At 42.5% G+C, this 20,825-nt stretch overlaps 1 protein-coding gene across 3 annotated transcripts in view; it reads right to left on the bottom strand.

Annotated features, from left to right (window-relative positions):
• Window positions 1-19,027, bottom strand: part of RASGEF1B (RasGEF domain family member 1B) — a 42,487-nt gene extending 23,460 nt beyond the window's left edge. Inside the window, exons 1-4 of one of the 3 annotated variants that reach the window (XM_055312956.1) lie at window positions 18,851-19,027; window positions 4,467-4,649; window positions 2,671-2,793; window positions 1,967-2,104 (exon numbers count right to left, since the gene is read on the bottom strand). In XM_055312956.1, the coding sequence (XP_055168931.1) occupies window positions 1,967-2,104; window positions 2,671-2,793; window positions 4,467-4,643 (438 nt within the window). In that variant the 5' untranslated portion in view covers window positions 4,644-4,649; window positions 18,851-19,027. Of the gene's footprint in view, window positions 1-1,966; window positions 2,105-2,670; window positions 2,794-4,466; window positions 4,650-11,701; window positions 11,835-18,563; window positions 18,819-18,850 lie in introns of those variants that run through there. The other 2 variants (XM_055312955.1, XM_055312957.1) reach the window with 2 other exon arrangements.
• Window positions 19,028-20,825: the final 1,798 nt, after the last annotated feature.

Here is a 20,825-nt window from a genome sequence, read left to right as displayed (position 1 = left end):
ATCCAATCTGGCTAACACAGATAGAAATGACCTCCGTCACTGACTACTGTGACAAGAAAAACAAAAGACCACTCACCTCGTATTTTCAGAACACTAAATTTTTATGTGAAAAAGATTTTTAAGGTGTTCCTTTGGAAAGAATCAAGGAACAATTTTTACTTTTTAAAAAGGCAATAGAGGGGAATGTAAGCTGACTGACCTATCAAGGTAAGTACCTAAATACAACTACACAAAAATGAAGTATTGACTCAGGACTCATCCTTCATACCAGAAAAAGTCCTTATGATGCCACTACTCTTTTGAGCATCCTGTCATAAACTAAGTTCACAGAGCCAAGACTGACCCTGCCAAGCAATCCAATAGATAACCAACCCCTCTAATATAAGAATTACCTCAAAACTTCCCTGGGATACTTAACCGTTGCCTTTGTGAGTGAGTGACCTACCAATTCATACCTTGCTAGAACCTGTCACATGCAAACTGGCAAAATAATTATAACAGTCATAACTTGCAAAACGACTCAGGAAACCACCCATTCAGTCTTACAGATATAAATCATGGCTGTCTTGAGCACCAGGGTTCAATATAATGTCATAAGGGAGCAGTAAAAGGATTAATTCCATTTTCATGAGGACATAACTGCAGGGAGGCAAGTAAAGTTCTTTTTTTTATTGACAATCTTATACAATTTTTTAAGTTGGAGGAAATATTGAAATATATACTATATAACAGGATATCTTGTTACATGATCTTTACAGCACACCACTGAAAGAATGAGTTCTCAAGGAAGGTTATTCATAATGGGAAAATGCATCTTAAGATGAATGAAACAGGACATCTCTGCAACTGCAAAACGTTTCGTCAATCTTTTCCTGTGTGTGAAAGTGTTTTATCTGTGCCTAGGTAACTTGCTCCCAGGAGCTCAACTGGCAGCATAGAAACTACAAAGACACCCTTGCCCAACAAGCCTCAACACAAAATATTAGCCTTCCAGGCCTGCTTCAAGGAGGATCACCTTGAATTTGTTACAGCTAGTTAGCTCTTATCAAAGGCTTGATTGAGAGAAGTGAGATTTATGAATGATTATCCAGAGATTTACTTTTTTTTTTTTCTCCACCTATCCTGGGTGCTAGCCCTGACTCAACTTCTGGGCACCATAAGCCTTGGATCTTTTTCTCTTTGTCTTTTCTCCAGAAGAATGACCTTTGCTAATTATACATTAACCTTATAACCTCAGGGTTTTGTTTTTGTTTTTTTTTTTATCAAGGAACATTTGTTATAAAAACTATACAGAGCAATTTTCCTGATCTCATTCTATGCCCCTCTATAAAGTCCTCCATGAGTAAGTTTTTAAAATTTCATTTAGTTTAATGCTCTGAAGAATTAGTATGCTGTCTTTTCTGATAGCGAAAATCACATAACCAACTATATTTCTCTTTCACCTGGAGTTTCCACTCAAATCACAGCAGTCCTGTCCTACTATACTGCTTCTCAACATTAGCCTATTTGTTTTCTCCCTTCCATGGTACAAACTGTCTATTTCTATATATGATGTATCAATATACAACTTATTATCTGTTAATATGTTACATTATTTGTTTTTTATCTATTTGTTTATATCTATTAATATAATTAATATGTATGCTCTAACTTGCTATGTCAAATCTTTTTAGAAGAAAAGTATAATTAAAATTAAAACACACTTGCAATGTGAATCCTATGCATGAAGTGACATGAACATACTCCCAAATTAATCACATAAAATTCCAGATGATATCCCTTTGAAGTAGGATTGTATAATCAACCCCATTCGACACACCAAACAGGCCATGATGCTATGTTGAAGACTTGCCCAAAGGCAACACAGAAAGGAAGAAGTGGCGACTGTGATACATAATTCAGCACCAGCTCCCACCAAGGCTCAGCCTGGAAATTCGAGTGCTTTTGCTAAATTCAGGATACCAACCTCCTCGCCACTGGCTATTCGGTGAGCCAGATCTTTTAAGTTTCTCATCATTCTTTCATCCCGAAAATCATAAGGAAACGTTTCTGTCCATTCTGTCAGGAGTTGAAGAATTTTGGGTGCAATTTTTCTTATCTGGTTCTGGGGACAAAGAGCAAATCTTTGTTCAGTGATATCTATCACCATGGACTGCATCAAAGAAAACTGCAAACAGTGTCACTGGTAAACTTCTATTGCAAAGTCTTTGGGGTTGAAGAAGTCTAGTCTCCCTTCCCCAAGTCAATGCCAAGTACCACCAACTTAAGGCAGGACCTGGGTATCTTCCATGGCATTAAATCTATATTGTGTGAGTTTGTTTGTTTGGCATTAAGGGCATGACAGTTTATTTTTAAAAATCGTATCACACTGATCATAATGACCAGTATCCACATTATGATAGCTTTTCTATTGAGTATTAACATTGCAGTATTTTAATCTACTGAAATGCTTTAATAGGACCAAGAACTAGAGAAATAAAGATCTTAGATGACAATGAACACTAATAATACTGGCATCCAACCCTATTTTGTGTTCTTTATACCATTTCCAATTCTCTTTGCATAGCCACGATGTCATTTTTGCCCTTCAGACTGGGGATAAGGAACCAACTTCACAAAATCTAAGTGAAAGTGTAACAGAAAATTGTAAAGTTCAAAACACATCATTACCTTATCGCTATTAGGATCACTTAGCCTCTGGTGCTCAACACATAAGTGACAAACTTTGGCCATTAACTCATAAGGATGCATAAATAATCGAGAACTGAGTAGGAAGGTAAATATGTATGTTCTCTGTAGCAGGAGAAAAAAAAATCATCATGGTTACATTCTCTCTGAGACTAATATCTTTCCTATAGATTATACATTGTATTTTATTAAGTTCTCTTGATCAAAGTTAATATGCTGCAGTTTCAAAAGTAATGCTTAGTAGTAAAACATTTTAAGATGGATTTTTCCTTTGCCTTCTGATATCTCTTCCCTTAAATTGTACTAAAAATAATAGAAGTACAAGATAAGTTTATCTAATGAAATTACTCAAAGCACAACTTTCATGTCCACCCTCTGGGAGGCAGGACACCAGGACACATAACTCATTCTAGCAAAGAAGAATTAAATTCAGCTCAGGGAAATAGATTTAACATAAATATACCACCCATACAGAATCTTGTTCTGTGTCCAAATATTATGGTAACTCAATGGAAACCAAAAAAACACCCGATCTACATCAGCTCAAGAATTCTCCAGTGTGTCTACTGTGGCACACAGCGGTGTTTGTGTGCTTGTGCCAGAACATTCAAAGGCGGGTTTTCAAGTCATCTGTTTACTTGCTCAAAGGCTAAGCAATTTGATAAAGCACAGTATCAAACTATATACTTCTCTTTAACTACATTGTCTCCCAAGAAGCCAGAATGAAGTAGTGCTTATTTGTTAAAATAGTTTCAGACTCTCAGTGAAAAGAAAAATGCCAGGGCCTTTTTTTTTTTTAACCCCTCCCCCCCTTATGCGCCTTTAGTAGCTCATAAACACTTACAGGGCTCAACAAGGGATTCCTTTTACTTTTGAGTACAAGTTTTCCCTGTGTGACAACATATTTCAAAATGCTATGTAACAAATCACACAGAGAGATAACTCAGGAAGAAACACTGTGGTGACTTACAGTGGCAGGCACAAACTATCCTTCGCACACCAAGGTCATTATATTTATAAAAACATATGAACCTGGTGTCTAGATATTTTCATGAAATCTATCAACAGCCAGCTGTTGTTGAATAACCGGGGCCTCTGTGGCACAGTCAAAGGGGAAGGAAGATACCACTTGCCCAGAAACATAAAACCTAGGTCTGATTGCTGATCCTGGGGGTGAGACCATGTGTGGATTATTCAACATTCTGAATTTCAGTGTTCTCCTCTCTGGCCTCTTGCAATTGCCATAAAGACTGAAAAAATGTAAATGAACTCCCTAGATTAGAAAGTATTATCTATATAGATGATGGCTATCAAAGCAAAACATAAGCAATCTATAAAGAATTGCATCTTGAATATAACTGTTGTTCTCCTTTCTATAAAGTTTTCCTGTCCAGCTTCACTTTTCTCAACATAGTAGTGGTCTTGGAAACAAAAAAAGCATTAAGTATTCTAGGAGTATCCAATATCCTCCAGCATTTCTACGTACAGACCAAGGTATAGACATGAAATAAATCTACAGATACTTCCCTTAAATGTTATCTGACTGTCTACATTGTGGTACCAATCCTGAAAAGAAATGGATATGCAGAAAATAATCAAAATCGATACTCAGGCTGAATTTGACCTCAAAATGTTCCATAATCAATGTGCAATTTCTCATTCAAAAAATTCTTAGCAACCCTGATATAATTCAGTAGTATCTAGGGTTCCTGCCTACTACATTGTATTTTTTATCGAAGAATACCAAGGATGTGTTTCAGAGGAACAGAGATACCTACATCCGGATAGTAATCCACGTTAGGTACTAAGTGCTGGATGAGTGCTTCTAGAGATCCAGAGAGGAGGTTGTTGTCATGGTAATACAATCCTCCACAGCTGTCATCTGCAGGCTGATAGAGGTTTCGGTTGTAACCACTGCTGTCAAACATGGCTGAAAAGGGAGGAGTCTGAGGCATGCTTTCCTAAAATGAATTGCAAAAGGAGAAAACATACAGTCAGTAATATGCAGTCCAGAAAAAAAGTAAGCATTAATAGAAATAGGTCATTTAAAGAATAGGATTAGGTTGTGATAGAATACCAGAACCCATCAAGAAAGCAAATTGCTCTTTGAGTAACACATGTATGCATACTTTTGAGCAGCAATCTAGTTCAGTCAAACACCATATAATGCTTAGATCAGAGGACCCAGTTTGGATTTGAATTCAAGTTTCCAGCTGCCATACTTAGATCTTACTCCTTCATATGTGAGGAAGAGAACGAGTTTCCAACTGCTTTATCTCACTGAGTCAAACAATTATCCTAAGGGAGAAATGTGCGAGCCTTCCAAGCTGGTTGGGAAGAATTACGTCACATATAATAAATACTGGACTGACACTGGGAATAGAAGATAATCAAAATAGAAGTTGAAAAAATGAAATTTTAAGAGAGGCCTAGAATTAAAGTACATTGTGTGTGTGTGTGTGTGCGCGCGCGTGTGCACATGCACATGCATGTGGCTGCATGAGTGTTGACAGATGCATATACAGCTGTACGTATGTCAATCAAGAGATTTAATGCTGACCCTCCAGCTTCCATCCGGGATCTGATGCTGTTCATTTTCACTCCTTTGTGTCAAATTCTTTCAGAGCGGGGGCTCTGTAAAGCCTCAGTTCTCTGCAAACACATGGGCTGAGAGGCACCTGATTTGGGGAACAAGAAGTCCTGTGACGGCCCTCTCCATTTGTATGCCTTATAACTCACAAAGCCCTTGTTAGAGGGTGCTCAGGAAAGCCAGAGGCTATTAAATTATTACTTGGATTCCTAGGGACAGAGCTCTGGACCCTGAGAACAGACTCTTGGTTTCTGGCAGCATGTCTAGACAATGGAGGTATTCAGCAGCTGCCAGATTGAGAGTTCCAGAAGGCAAACAATGAGGAAAGCCAACTCCAGGCTTTGGACTGGGACAGGGTGTGTGAAGGCTGCAGAAGGACATAACCTGGGCTAATCCTTCTTTTCGAGACGCCAATAGATATTTGCATCCGAATGGGGAAGGGGTGCGGCGCTCTGTCTGAGAAGGCACATCCTTCACTCCAAGCGCATCTGTTCAGCTCCAGCTAATGGGGACCACCACGGCATTGTAACATGTGTGTGTGCCTCAGCAGGGGTGGCCAGGGGTGGGGTGCTGGAAAAAAGAAATCTACTATTAAGACAACCTGATAGGTGAAAACAGCATTTAGGGAAGGAAGCATCAAGAAAAAGAAACAGAAGACAAGCTTCTGCATTTTGTACTTTCTCCCATCCACAAACCAATGCCAAGGGGGAATGAAAAAGGAAAAACCAGCCACAAACAGGAAGAAACTGATTATTAAGAATCACTCTGGGCGATCTGCCACTACCTGCATCATCATTGCCATGCCTCTCACTGAGGCAGGACAGGGTCACGACAGCCAAAAGATCGGGGACTATGGGATGTAACCATTAACACAATTGCTCCACACTTAGTTGAAATCAAATTGATAGTTTTCAATGAGTAGGATTCATGTACAATATAATCTTTGCAAATGAGTTGTTCTTGGTGGGAAGATAAAAAAAAAAAGACCCCATCTACCCTTGCCCCAAGAAACTGAAACTGAAACTCTAGGACCCTGAGATGAGAAGTGCCTAAAAGTTTTGTCTGATAGCCTGGAAGGAACCGTCCATCTGAATCTGGTTACCTACTTCTGGCTTTAAAAAGCTTTTATTTAGTTGGATAGGAGCACCTGGGTGGCTCTGTCTGTTATGTGCCTGCCTTTGGCTTAGGTCATGACCTCAGATCATGGAATCCAGCCCCAAGCTGGGCTCCCTGCTCAGTGGGGGTTCTACTTGTCCCTTTCCTTCTGCCCCTCTCCCTGCCAGCTCTCACTCTCTCTCAAATACATAAAATCTTTGGGGGAAAAAAAAAGCTTTAGATGGTTAAAATCAAACTGTCCTTCCTGAACAGGATCACAGGTGGACCTCTATCATGACCTTGGAGGTTTTTTGTTTTTGTTATTGCCAAAAACCATGATTTTCTTCAATTTCTCCACTTATTCATCATTACTGAAAGCATCCAAATAAAGTGATTTGGGAATATAGTTGGCCAAAGACTTGGGAATTATTTCAGAAAACCAGAAAATGTTAAAAGTTCAAAAGGAGGGGAGGAGGGGCAAGACGGCGGAAGAGTAGGGTCCCCAAATCACCTGCCCCCACCAAATTACCTAGATAACCTTCAAATCATCTGAAAATCTACGAATTCGGCCTGAGATTTAAAGAGAGACCAGCTGGAATGCTACAGCGAGAAGAGTCCGCGCTTCTATCAAGGTAGGAAGACGGGGAAAAAGAAATAAAGGAACAAAAGGCCTCCGAGGGGGAGGGGGCCCCGCGAGGAGCCGGGCTGAGGCCGGGGCGAGTGTCCCCAGGACAGGAGAGCCCCGTCCCGGAGGAGCAGGAGCTGCACCAACCTTCCCGGGCGGAAAGGGGCTCGCAGGGAGTTAGAGCAGGACCCAGGAGGGCGGGGATGCCCTCGGGCTCCCGGGGACCCTAACAGGCACCTGCGCCCCGGGAGAGTGCGCCGAGCTCCCTAAGGGCTGCAGCGCGCACGGCGGGACCCGGAGCAGCTCGGAGGGGCTCGGGCGGCGGCTCCGCGGAGGGGGCTGCGGGGCGGGAGCGCGAATCCACCAGCGCAGGCCCCGGAGCACAGGGCGCCGGGACACGGCCCAGGATCCGGCCTCCCCCGGGACAGGCAGAGGCCGGGAGGGCCCAGGACAGCAAGGACGCTCCTGCCCCAGCTGAGCAGATCAGCGGCCCCGCCCCGGAGCCTCCAGGCCCTGCAGACGGAGAGCTCTGTGGTTACTGCGGGAGCTGACTCCAGGGCTGCAGAGCTGGCGCCGCCACTGCGGCTGTTCCTCCTGGGGCCTCACGGGGTAAACAACCCCCACTGAGCCCTGCAGCAGGAGGGGGCAGAGCAGCTCCCCCAAGTGCTAACACCTGAAAATCAGCACAACAGGCCTCCCCCAGAAGACCAGCTGGACGGACCAGTTCCACGGGAAGTCAAGGGACTTACAGTATACAGAATCAGAAGATGCTCCCCCGTGGTTTTGTTTGTTTTTTTGCTTTTTGATTTGTTTGCTTCCCCCACCCTTTTTTCCCTTTCTTTCTTTTTCTTTCTCTTTTAACTTCTTGCAAGATACATTCACGAAGGTAAAAGAAACAAAAGCAAAAATGAACTATTGGGACTTCATCAAGATAAGAAGCTTTTGCACAGCAGAGGATACAGTCAACAAAACTTAAAGACAACCTACAGAATGGGAGAAGATATTTGCAAATGACCTATCAGATAAAGGGCTAGTTTCCAAGATCTATAAAGAACTTATTAAACTCAACACCAAAGAAACAAACAATCCAGTCATGAAATGGGCAAAAGATATGAAGAGAAATCTCACAGAGGAAGACATACACATGGCCAACATGCACATGAGAAAATGCTCCGCATCACTGGCCTCAGGGAAATACAAATCAAAACCACCATGAGATACCACCTCACACCAGTGAGAATGGGGAAAATTAACAAGGCAGGAAACCACAAATGTTGGAGAGGATGCAGAGAAAAGGGAACCCTCTTGCACTGTTGGTGGGAATGTGAACTGGTGCAGCCACTCTGGAAAACTGTGTGGAGGTTCCTCAAAGAGTTAAAAATAGACCTGCCCTACCACCCAGCAATTGCACTACTGGGGATTTACCCCAAAGATACAGATGCAATGAAACGCCGAGACACCTGCACCCCGATGTTTCTAGCAGCAATGTCCACAATAGCCAAACTGTGCAAGGAGCCTCGGTGCCCATCGAAAGATGAATGGATAAAGAAGATGTGGTTTATGTATACAATGGAATATTACTCAGCCATTAGAAACGACAAATACCCACCATTTGCTTCAACGTGGATGGAACTGGAGGGTATTATGCTGAGTGAAGTAAGTCGATCCAAGAAGCACAAACATTATATGATCTCATTCATTTGGGGAATATAAAAAATAGTGAAAGGGAATAGAAGGGAAGGGAGAAGAAATGTGTGGGAAATATCAGAAAGGGAGACAGAACATAAAGACTCCTAACTCTGGGAAACGAACTAGGGGTGGTAGAAGGGGAGGAGGGCGGGGGGTGGGAGTGAATGGGTGACGGGCACTGAGGGGGGCACTTGACGGGATGAGCACTGGGTGTTATTCTGTATGTTGGTAAATTGAACACCAATAAAAATTATTTAAAAAAAAGAAAAAAAAGTTCAAAAGCATCAAAGAAATTATCTGGTCCAGGATGAAAAACAGATTTTATTTCACTTTCCACTGCAATCAAATTACAAGTGGGTACTTCACGTCCTGAGGATGAGTGAGAAAAATTCCAAGGCTCTAACTAGGTAGGAGAATGTGCGTCCTAAATGATTAGCAACAACTGCAAAAACAAGTCATGGAAGAAGCCAAAGCCCACGTGCCATCACACTCTGCTCCGATCTCCTATTTTTGTAAGTGTACAAACCCTAGAAGGTGAGATGAAGTGACCTGGCTAAGATCTCACAGTGATGTGGCTAAAGTACCAAGTGAACCCAATGGTACCCCTCTGAGTCCTGCACCCCTGCTGCCTACTGTTCACTGACAATAACCATTAGCCTATGATAGTCAAGTGTCACCCAGTTCCCTTTCAAGGAATCAGCACCACAAACATTTGTACTTCTCGATTATTTACTTCCACGAAACAGACAAGGATTCAGATCTGACCAAGGACTCGGATTTAATGAAGATTAAATGAAGATTTAATGAAGCCCTAATCTGGTGCTTAACAGTTCTGATAAGAACTTCAGAAGGTAATATACCACCACCAACACATGTTTTTTATTTAGAAAATTATTCTCAATTTTATTCACTCCTCCCAAAATCCTAAATTATAACAAAACCATTAAATTCTTTTATGGCAAAGTTCTTCTTAGAGCATCATTAGAGCGATGGCAAAAGGCTTCTGTATTATTCCTTGGAAATGTGTCATTCATGAGATTTCTTTGACAAGATACAAAACAGCAACCCTCAGACAATCCCCTCCAACCAAGCACAGAAGAAAATATTGCAAATAGCAATGGAAACCAAACTGAGGTAAATAAATTGGGGTTATAGCTTATTACCCCTACAAATCAATTTTAAGAAGAGGGTATGTCACAGGTCATTTTCTGCCTCCTAATCAGCCTTATGTTCTACCACTAATCAGCTGATTTCATTCTCCCATGAACCATCTTGGTTGTTGAACTTGCACACAGCAACAATCAACTGCTGAGATTTGAAATCACTCCAAGAGACTCCAACCCTTTATTCACATACAGTGGTCATATTTTTCTATGTTGCCTTATACTCAAGATGGCATCTTTTGAATTCCTTAGGCCCTCTCCCTCCCTTCTCATTCTGTTACTTTTGGATCTTTTGTGCTGGGAAGGTCTCCACATTCCACCTTCCTTTACTTCTCTGATTCCCCTTCAAGGCTGCTCATCAGAGACACGCCTAGATGCATAGCACAGAAGGCTGAGAAGATCAGCAGCTGCCATTTGTGTAAAGTTTACTGCCTGTAAATGCCTTTTGGGATTCTTAGAGCTACTCTGTTTGGCAGACATCTTCTCACTGTTTTGACTGTATAAGCAGCTGAGGTTCACAAAAACTGTCATAACTGACAGGGGTTACAGAGCAGATCAGGGACAGATAGGACAGTGTTTCAAACCTAGAACCTCAGGTTCATGGTTCAAAATTTAGTATACTACATCATGTTGAACTACAAATGGACTTCCTTGAACTTGTAATATTTAACCATTAAACAAAAAATCTGTCCTAAATTGTAGGCTATCAGAATAATTTATATGCTTTACATGTTCTGTCATTGCTCCAAAGATGTATTAATGCCACTAATTACTCTTACTAATAAGCAATAATATCATGGTAACAGAAGTATGTATGCTACTGACCTTTGCAATCAAAGCACAGTCCCATCGAATTAGATCTCAGATTTTAGCATACACTTCTTTATATTTTAGTATCTTTTTAATTGGAATGCACATACTGATAAAGGCATGTGTGACAGTCTTTTTTTTTTTAGCAATATGAAATAAAAGAGCATCTTACAATGGATGGAATCTTAGAATTCAATTAAATACAGTAATATTTGCTTGTGTTTAAAATCTTACTGAGTAAAAAAATCCAGTAAAACATCTTAGTGAGACGAATGACCAAAATAAAGATCATGGATCACAGGATTCATTACAACCATTTCTGGACAATCTCTAACAAGTGGCCAATCTAGCAATTTTCTGAAAAGACCAACTGCCCTGTGTAATAAACACATTTGACAAATAAGGGGAGGTCAGCAGCATGGTACAGAAAGTACTGTTCGAGAAGTAGACCTTAAATACCTAAGAAGATAAACATAGTGAGTTTTTTTCTTTCAAGTATCTTCCCTGTTATCAGCACATCAAGAGCTACTGTTTGTTCATATTACTCAGATTTGTCATCTATGCCTCATTTTTCAACTCAAAACATTAATATTAGCTTGGTTCTTATTTAAAAAACCAAAATATCCAAGCACTGGACATAAGAATCCAGAAATTAATGCCAGGAATCATTTGCTAATGATTTCTGTAGTGGAAGAAAGGCAAAGGGTGAGGCTGCTCTTAGCCCAGGGATTCCATTTATTTGTTTTCATCTCTGTGTAGTTCTGATTTCTTCTCTTTCTCTTTATAGCTCTCACAATTAATATTTTCTATCTCTAGAGACCTTTAAACTCTCAATTTACTCCCCTGTACCCTTTCCAATATAACCTCAAAACCAACTTCTCCACTGTCTACCACCCTTCCTTAGCACAAGTTTTGCCCAATCCAATATACCTATCTGCTAACCAAAATCTTGCCCGGAGGAAACTGACTTTTCCAAAATTAGAATGTGTGACAGCATTAAGTAAATGCTGGCAAACTTCAAGGGGCACCTGGGTGGCTCACATGGTTAAGGTCTGCCTTCAGCTCAGGTCATGATCCCGGAGTCCTGGGATAGAGCCCCATGTTGTGTCATGTTGTATAGGGCTCCTTGCTCAGCAGGGAGTCTGCTTCTCCCTCTCCCTCTGCCTCTCCCCCACGGTTCATGCTCTCTCTTGACCTGAAATGAATAAATAAAATCTTTTTTTTTTAAGTCAAACTTCAAAGTAGTTAATTCCTTTGAAAAAAGATTTTTATATGAGACACTTGAAAAAAGCTGCTGACTTTATTCTAATAACTACTAATAATATAAGGCAGAGAACAGGTTAATCTCACAAGCAATTCTCACCTTACAAAGTTTCATTTGCAAATCATTTCCTGGGAAACTCAATGTATTCAATGTGACCAGTGGCTCTTAACTTTCTAGGGAGATCACAAACCTCTCCCCACACTGTCCTGGGAGAAATATACCAACAGGTTTGCATACACCTTCAGGGAGATCAGACCCCAGTTTAGGAAGCACATGTGCAGGCCTGTGCAGAGCCTAGATACAATTTATCTAGTCATCTTCAAAGAAGAAGAACCTGGTGGTTCTGAAGGGAAGCTTGGTCTGCCACATTCAAGCCTGGCTCCTTAGAAATCAAGGCATACTTGTGTTTTCAGGTAGTTCCAATCAAATGGAGTTTATGAGAATTTTAAAATGATTCTTCTTTTGGTTTTGGTAGAGATATTTAAACAGGCATTTTGTTCCCCTACAATTAAGATGGCACTTTGGGGTGGGGAAAAATGCCGTGAGACAACAGGAAACAGATACTGGTTTTTAAAACAATGAACCAGGCGAAAATAAAGCTTAGAACCATGAAATTAGCATAGATTACAGGTTCTGTTGGAAAACTTCCCAAAGGGAAGTAAAAGATATATCTAACTCAGGTATACAAGATGAATGCTCTTTTCTAAAATTAACTTGGTAAGCTGAAAAGTTGGTTGACAGACAAGATATGTTACAGGGGCAGCTAATTCAGTCACCAAGATATATCATGTTCTTCCAAGGACTCTGAAAAAGTTCAGCCTGACATTGATCCAGAAGCAAGGAAGCAAGCTCTGGGTGATTTAAGGGATGAATGGATTTGAAAGGCATGCCTAATGGTTTCAAACCAACGAAAGCACCAGATGAAAAGCTGCCTTTTTCTAAACAGCAGACTGTGTTTGAATTAGTGACTGCTTTTGCACAATGTTATTTATGATGAGGCAGGTGCACCAGGATAAGGTGGTTTCAGGTGACAATTCAAATTGGAAAAGAGGTTGAGGAAAAGATGGGTATGGGAACGAAATCAAAAGCTATCCTTCAACATCTGCTGCAGGTGCTTTGTAATTCTCTACCAGTTTCCTTTACACTTAAGAGAATAAGCTAGAAAAGGTAGGACTCAAAACAACAACAAAAAAGGTCTGGAGGGCTTTCGATCCATATTTCACCAGAGTACTCTGGTGAAATACTTAACAAACCCAATACCTTTATATTGATCACTATCTTTTTGTTTCTCTTCAAATGCTGGGCATGTGCCCCAATTTTTAAAAAAAACCCACTGAAGTAGAGGAAGGCCTCCCTATCACAGCTGAACTTTGAAAGTATATTTGTTTAGTGAGGAGAGGCTTAACTTAATATCCTGGAATTACAGGTTTCCCAATTCCCATCTAGATTCCAAAGGAACTTTGCACTTTGGTGAGAGGCACCTTCTTCCTTTTCTCATTTGAGGTTCCAGAAAGCTGAATGAGAAAGAGTTTACGTATTTCAGCTTTACTCTAGCTGATTTTCTCAAGCATAGCTAGCCTCCTTTTGGCACCACTGGATCCTAGAATACAAGGATGGACTGCATGTTCCTAGAGTGTAGCTAACTATGGATTTGGTTAGGGGTGAAAGGAAAAGTCATGTTCCTGACACTATCTAAATAAAACATGGCTTCTTCTGAGCTTGAAAATGCCTAGAAGATTATCTTCTCACATCTTTCCTGAGCCAGGAGAAATCCTAAACACAGAGATTTCTAGCAACAGCTCTGGAAACTGTAGAAATGCTACACTTCTGCTGACCTCCTTGAGAAAAGAGGTACAGTTTCTGTGAGCACAAACAATGCAGAGTAGACAATTCAGGATCAACTTACTTCTTTGGCATGTGAACAAAAAATCACTCTCAGACAGGTGTATTCTTTGAAACTGAGCCCCAAGTGCTTAGTAAATTTCATAACGGGGGGGGGAGAGTAAGTATCTTTTTAATTAAAGAAGGTCTTATTTCTCTCCATAATGATGAAATCGGTGGTATTACTCACTGATGTTATAGGCTTTCATACAAAAAAAAAAAAAAAACGAATTTGCATGTCGCTTGATTTATCCTGGATGCTACTTAAGAAATCTTTACTAATTCCTAACTGATGGAGGAAGAGGATTGACTCAAATAATTACTATCTTTGGTTTCCTTGGAAGAAAATCAAAGCTAAAAAATTTATCATCTTTTGTCTTGGGGATATCTTGTCAGCAGCTTATTTATTAAAACACAAAACGACATTCCACTACATGGCAACTCTAAACGGGCCTGGAGAGTCATTTAAAACTTTTCTGCAAGACAGATCTTTACTGTGTGGGAACAGATCGCAGAACACGTTGATACTCTTAAGGCATTGTTTTGAGTCTACAACTTCCATGTAGTTCCCGGTCTTAACAGTAGATGGCTCCACGTTCCTTGTCTGTGAAAAGATGGGTGCTTTTCAGCTGTTAACAGTGGGCGCTGGTTTAGAAAAGTAAAAGGACAACTGCAGTTCCAGATTAAAAAAAAAAAAAAAAAACTAAGAAATTGGTGTTTGTGATCTTGGCATATTATTGAGCTTAGGAAAGTGGCACTGTTCATGCTGTACAGTTGAAAACAAATGCTGGCTGAAAAAGTCAGCCTATTATAGGTCTTAGGGGGCCCAAATATGATGAGAATTAATTATTTCGTTTTCCCAGAGGGATAAAAGTGATCTTCTGGATAATCAAAATCATCCTGATCTAATTATGTGCTGTCGAAAAGAACTTTCTGGGATATTAGAAATGTTCATCTTCTATACTGTCCACTACAGTAGCCATTAGCCCCAAGTAGCTATTAAGCACTTAAAATGTGGCTAGTGCAACTAAGAAACTAAATTTTTAATCCTGTTTAATTATATGAAATACCCCCATGTGGCTAGTGGCTACCATACTGGATGGCACAGATATAAGTTGTTGAATCATCTATATGATAGCTCTCAAGCCAAATTATAGACTACCATATGGGGAGCATCCTTTACTAAAAGGGTTTATTTTTCTAAACAAAATTTATTTCAGCAGGAAAATAACCTGATACTTAGTAAGGACATTTAGTAAACAAGCAGAATTTTCTATTTACATTTTACTATGTAACATAGTTCCTGGGATAATTTTATTTTTTGGCTGCAAGTTCTTGAAAAACCATGTTTATCCCTCCCCGTCCATTCTTCTCTTTTTGATAAATAGAAAGATCCTGTCACTCTGTAAAGTGTTTTCCTTCCTTACAGGCTAATTTTTACTTTCCCTTTGTGAAACTGATTTTCATACCAGGGCTTCCTAATAAAATTTGCATCAAATGAATGACTTCTAGATATAGACATACCTTGAAATGGAATAGTAAATATATAAGCCTAAGAAAAAATGATAGGTCAAAGACTGGTTAAAAATTTCATAAATGGTGGGATGCCTGGGTGGCTCAGTCAGTTAAGTGTCAGACTCTTGGTTTCGGTTCAGGTCATGATCTTGGGATCATGAGATGGAGCCTGCATCAGACTCCGTGCTCAGTGGGGAGTCTGCTTGAGATTCTCTCCCTCTTCATCTGTCCCTCACACTCGTTCTCTCAAGTAAGTAAGTAAGTAAGTAAGTAAGTAAATAAATAAATAAATAAATAAAATCTTTTTAAGAATTTCATAAATAGTAACATTGACTTAAGTAAAAAAATTTCTCACTCAACTTTCTTGATAATTAATATTTCTAATACACTTAGAGGAGAAAAACAAAAAGCAAAAGAGAGGCCAAGAAAATATTAAATCTCTGCATAGTTGTTATCAATGCAAATAAATTTCACTCTCTTCATTTCCCTACATTCAGAAAGTAGCTGAACATCTAACTGTAGACACTTCATCCTTCATTTTCCACCCCATTTAAGGTACAAATGCACAAAGTGATAGTATAGCAAAATAAATCAGTTGTCACAGAACTAAAAGTGACTCATAAATCATCTAGTTCAACATCTCATCCACTTTATAAATATTGTGGGTAAAGGGAGAGAACATATGACTTGCTAAGTCTCCAGAACCCATCTCCCTACTCCCAGGGCAGAAATCTGTCCACAGCACGAGGCTATAATATCTGTCATTTTCAGATAATCAGGGGTTGTATAGATCTATTTTTTTTTAATAGGTTTAATTGGAGAACCAAGAAAGGACAGGGTAGTTCTTCTAGAAAAGTGAAGCAGGTAATGAGGCAACACCTAAATTCAACCACTAACAACAAAAATGCCATAAATCTTAAGCAGTATTTTCAACAGTACGATTTGTGTCTAAGACTTCACAATACATAATGATGTCTTTTTCATTTATTTTTTGTGGTATCAGAATAAAAATTCTCAACCCCTGCTTTGGGGATTCCAAATTCTTCTCTAAGTAAGGGAGAATGTCCTCTTTTTCCCATCTCCTGTCTCAGGGAAAACCTATTGGAGCCACACAAATTCCTTCTCCAAAGTCCCACTTCTTACAGGTGGCCTTGGAGATTGAGAATGTTGAATCCATCATTTCCTGTGCCATTATCAGGTACCTTACCTCGTATAGACACTCACCCAGCTTCTCCCCTTTATCTCTTTTTCCTAGATGGCAGTTATTCAATTGTTAGTTTTTTTTTTTTTTTGAAAGGGTCTATTGTACTTTGGTGGTTAATTTTAGATTGACAGAACATAATGCTACTAATAATATAAGAAATGTGTATTATGATAAACAATACATATTCAGAAACATCAAGTAATACATACCTAAGAGTACATTAGATTGGATGCTAAGCTGGGATAAAAAAGACAAAAACTGTAAATGCTTTTTGGTGATTTTCTATTCCAAAAGACGTGTTATCTCAGGTATCAGGTGTTAGTAATATCAGAGAAAATGTCTTGTGGAGCACATAAAATGGAGTGAGACTGAAAATGAACCATGGGAGAAATAAATTCTAAGAACTGAACACGCCATTAGACAACTGGAAAGTACAAGGCCAGTATGCTTAGTAGTCAGAACTGTTGCCACCTCTAGGAAAACAAAGCACTGACCGACATGTAGCGGAATAATGCCAACAAGAAACTTGCTCATCAGTAGCTCCTCTTCTCATCTTTGCCAGAAAATCTGCTTGAAAGGAATGATACAGCAATGCTTGGGAACCCTGATTTCTGTCAAAAGTGCCCCAGGGTCCTCACGTGCCCAACAACTGTTCCCCCTACCCCACCCACCCCCAAATGAAATAACTGCTAATGATAAGATCTAACAAGCTGCCATTCTTTTATTTTGTTATGAGAATCTCAACAGCCAAAAATTTTAATTTTAATTTTTTTGAAAATCAATTCTGTATTTGCCCTAAACCTCATCTAACCAGTTATATTCCTCCCAAATCTCCAATCAGGCATAGATTCTGGTTAATTGCCACCTCCTTGTTTCTTAGCATAGGTTTTATTAACAGAGGTCCAACCATGTTTTAAATTGAGACATAGCTATCACATGCCAAGCTCTGGCTGCTGTTTTCAGGAGGAAAGAATAAATTGTTCACCCCATCTGAGTCTGACTGTACCAAGACATTATTCAAGAGTGCAACACCCTGGTCCCTAGGCTCTTCCTCTTTATGCACCCAGTTCAGAGACCCTCCCTCCCCCTTTGGAGATCATCCAGGGCTAAATATAGATCTACGCACACCAGCAGTTCCTGACCGCTGTCACATGGTGCTGCTGACGAAGGACTCCTTGGAGACGTGTTCGCCCAAACACACATACACAAATTCGTGTGCACATTCATCTATACACACTATATCCACCGAATCAATCAGCGAAGATGGGCACAGCGACATTCGGAGAGAAAGTCGCTCCCTAGAGACCTCCTCCTGCTATTTACATCACTTGGACCACCCTCTGCACCGTCAGGGGACTTAGCTACCTTGCGTTAGCCTGAACTGCGTCAGTTGGGTTGGGGTTAAGGTGCGAAACAATACTCGAGCCATGCTCCAGTGGTACGTGGATGCGGGGACACACACACGGGTGTGTAGACAGCAGCCCCCAGGTCCCCCCTCCTGTTCTGGTACAGCACTGAAGTTGTTCCCAGGGTTCCCCCTAGGAGGTGGAGCCTCTCTTATACCAACCAGCTGCCACAAGGCTCCCAGGTACTTGGGCTCAGGCTATTAAATCCGAGCCAGGCGTCCCGAGCCGACTCACCTGAGCTCCGGCCAAAGCCAGGAGACTCGGTGTGTCCCAAATCTGCCAAGTGAACGGAGGGATGAGCAAACATCACCTCGTCGGTGGCCAGCACACGACGTCTGTTTCCTGTCCTTTCCAAAGAATCAGATCTTGGATTATATAGGACACTCACCTCAAAAATAAACAATCCCCTCCCCACCCCCAACACCCGCGAAAACTAGCCAAGTTGTAGAAGGAAACAACCTAACAGCGCACAGAAAAGGAGATGAAGGAAGGAAGGATGCGATGAGAACTCAGGCAGATCCTCAAAAACTACCAAGATTTCAGACCTCAGGCCTGGCTGCGGGCCCGGGGCGAGAGAAGCAAAGCACAACCCAAGCCGGTCCCTGCCCGGGCCGCGGCGGCTCGGCCCCGCACCTGTTGGCACCCGGTCGGCTCCCGGCGCAGCCCCAGGTGTCCTCGGCCGCCAGGCTGGGGGCTCCCTCGCTCTCTCGCCTTTGCCGGGGGCCTTGTGCCAGGGAGCATCTGGTCGCCCCGATTCTCCCGCCTCTTGGAGGCGCAGCCGGCAGCCGGGGCGCCCGAGAGCGCGCTCGCTCGGGGCGCAGCTCCGGCCCCGTCCGCGAGAGCGCTCGGGGCAGCTCGGCCGCACGCTCCCGCGCCCCGCTCCGGCCCCTCCGGGAGACGCCGGCCAAGGAGCAACCCACCTGCAGAGGGGCCCCGGCTCCTCGGCTTCCCGGCGGCTGGCCGCGCGCCCAGCAGCGCGCCCGGAGACCCGGGAGCTAAAGCGCGCGCTTGGAAGAGAAGAAAAAAAAAAAAAAATTCCGCCCGACCAGTCGGGTGCCTTGTTTATGCTGAAACTACGGCCTCGGCCGCGGCGCACACCCCCTCCGCCGCGAGCGCCCGCCTCCCGCCTCCCGCCTCCCGCCTCCCGCCTCCCGCCTCCCGCCGCCGGCCCCGCCCCTGCCGGTAGGCGCGGGCCAATCCGGGCGCCGCTCGCCGCCCACGCCGCCGCCGCCTCCAGCGCCCGGGCCCCGCCCACGCGCCGCAGGACGCCGGGCTTCGGGCGCCGCGGGAGCCGGGGTGCGCTCGCAGGCTGCGGAGGCGGCCGCGCGGGGCGCAGCGCTCTCGGCCCGGTGGGCTCGGCCGGCTCGGAGGGCGCGCGCTTCGATCTTTCTGAGTCCGCCCGCCCGAGGCCGTTTGTGAAGTCGCGTGCGTGTGTTCATTTCCCTGGTACTACCTGTAAATACCGGCCCGACTCGTTATACAGTATCTGTTAACGTCAGTACGCGCTAAAGGTCCCTGTCCGCGTGCTCTCAGGAGCAAGGACATTTGCTTAGCGAATATTTACGCCGAGCCCGAATGCTAGGCATCGTGCAAAACGCTGGGGGCACGCTCCAGCCGAAAGTAGGCAGGTCCCTGCTCCTCTTTTTTTTTTTTTTTTTTTTTAATTTTTATTTATTTATGATAGTCACAGAGAGAGAGGCAGAGACAGGCAGAGGCAGAAGCAGGCTCCATGCACCGGGAGCCCGACGTGGGATTCGATCCCGGGTCTCCAGGATCGCGCCCTGGGCCAAAGGCAGACGCCAAACCGCTGCGCCACCCAGGGATCCCAGGTCCCTGCTCTTCTGAAGCTTGCAGCCAGTCTAGGGGAGGACAAACGTCAAGCAAAGGGTCACCCAGACAAAATACAAAATTGCGGCTGTTACAAGTTCCACAAAGGACGCTGAAATAGGATTCTGGAGGCAAGGCGGGGAGGCCAGTCCTCAGGAAAGGCCGTGTTGTCATGGTAACCACATAGCCTGTCATTGGATACTTGATAACTATTTTAGAAAAAGGGTAAAAACCTCAATGCTTCACCTTGTACAAATAAAGGAGACTGAAGGGAAGAAACGATGGAAACAAGGGAAGAAAGAGACCCATGGAAAGAAAAAAAAAAAACTGAAGCATTGGGAGACTCTCTTGCTAGCTAGCTACATGACCTTGAGTAAGTGAAGTATCTTTCCTGAGCTTCGGTTTTCCCATATATAAAAAACAACACTATTCATACCTGCCTTCTAGGACTATAATTAGGATTACTGGGCTAGAGGGACTTTTCCGTGTGTGTGACCCTGCTCCATCCTCCTTCTCTCCCTCTTCCTTCCTAGTCTGGACGTGGTCATCTTGAAGTTCACCTTGCCAATTCTTACCTAATTCCTCCCCTCATTTTCTTCATCTGGACCTCCTTTCACTGTTCTCCCTTTAATTTTACTCTCTCCTTTCCTTCTGCAAATGGGTCTCCTCAAATCAGTAATTCACTCCGAGCCTCTCTCTCTGCAGCTTAAAAAAGAAGCCATGCAGCCCAAAAGGCTTGGTGGGAGTTGCCCATGCAGAGAGGCATAGAGGCCCTGGCTGCCCAGCCTGGCTATTGCACTGGGTGTTTCCTCCATCCTGATTCTGTAACAAACAAGCCATTTGAGGTTGTGTGAACCAGGCGCAAGATTGAGGTTCCTGGGTCTGTAGCAATTAATTAAAGGGGTTGATGTAAAGCAGAGTTTCTTAGTGGAAATATTTGATATATCCTTTATAACCTCTGGGTACACCCACCACCCCAGGAGATTTTGCCCTGTTTTACTTTAAGTTTTTTTCTCACCAAAAACAAAAGATGTTTATTTTAGATTCTCAAGATATAAAATGGACAAC

Source organism: Nyctereutes procyonoides, unplaced genomic scaffold, assembly GCF_905146905.1.
Source record: "Nyctereutes procyonoides isolate TBG_1078 unplaced genomic scaffold, NYPRO_anot_genome, whole genome shotgun sequence".
NCBI classification, from domain to species: domain Eukaryota; kingdom Metazoa; phylum Chordata; class Mammalia; order Carnivora; family Canidae; genus Nyctereutes; species Nyctereutes procyonoides.
The sequence above is the reverse complement of the archived record's forward strand: the minus strand, read 5'-3'. Positions and strand labels throughout refer to the sequence as shown.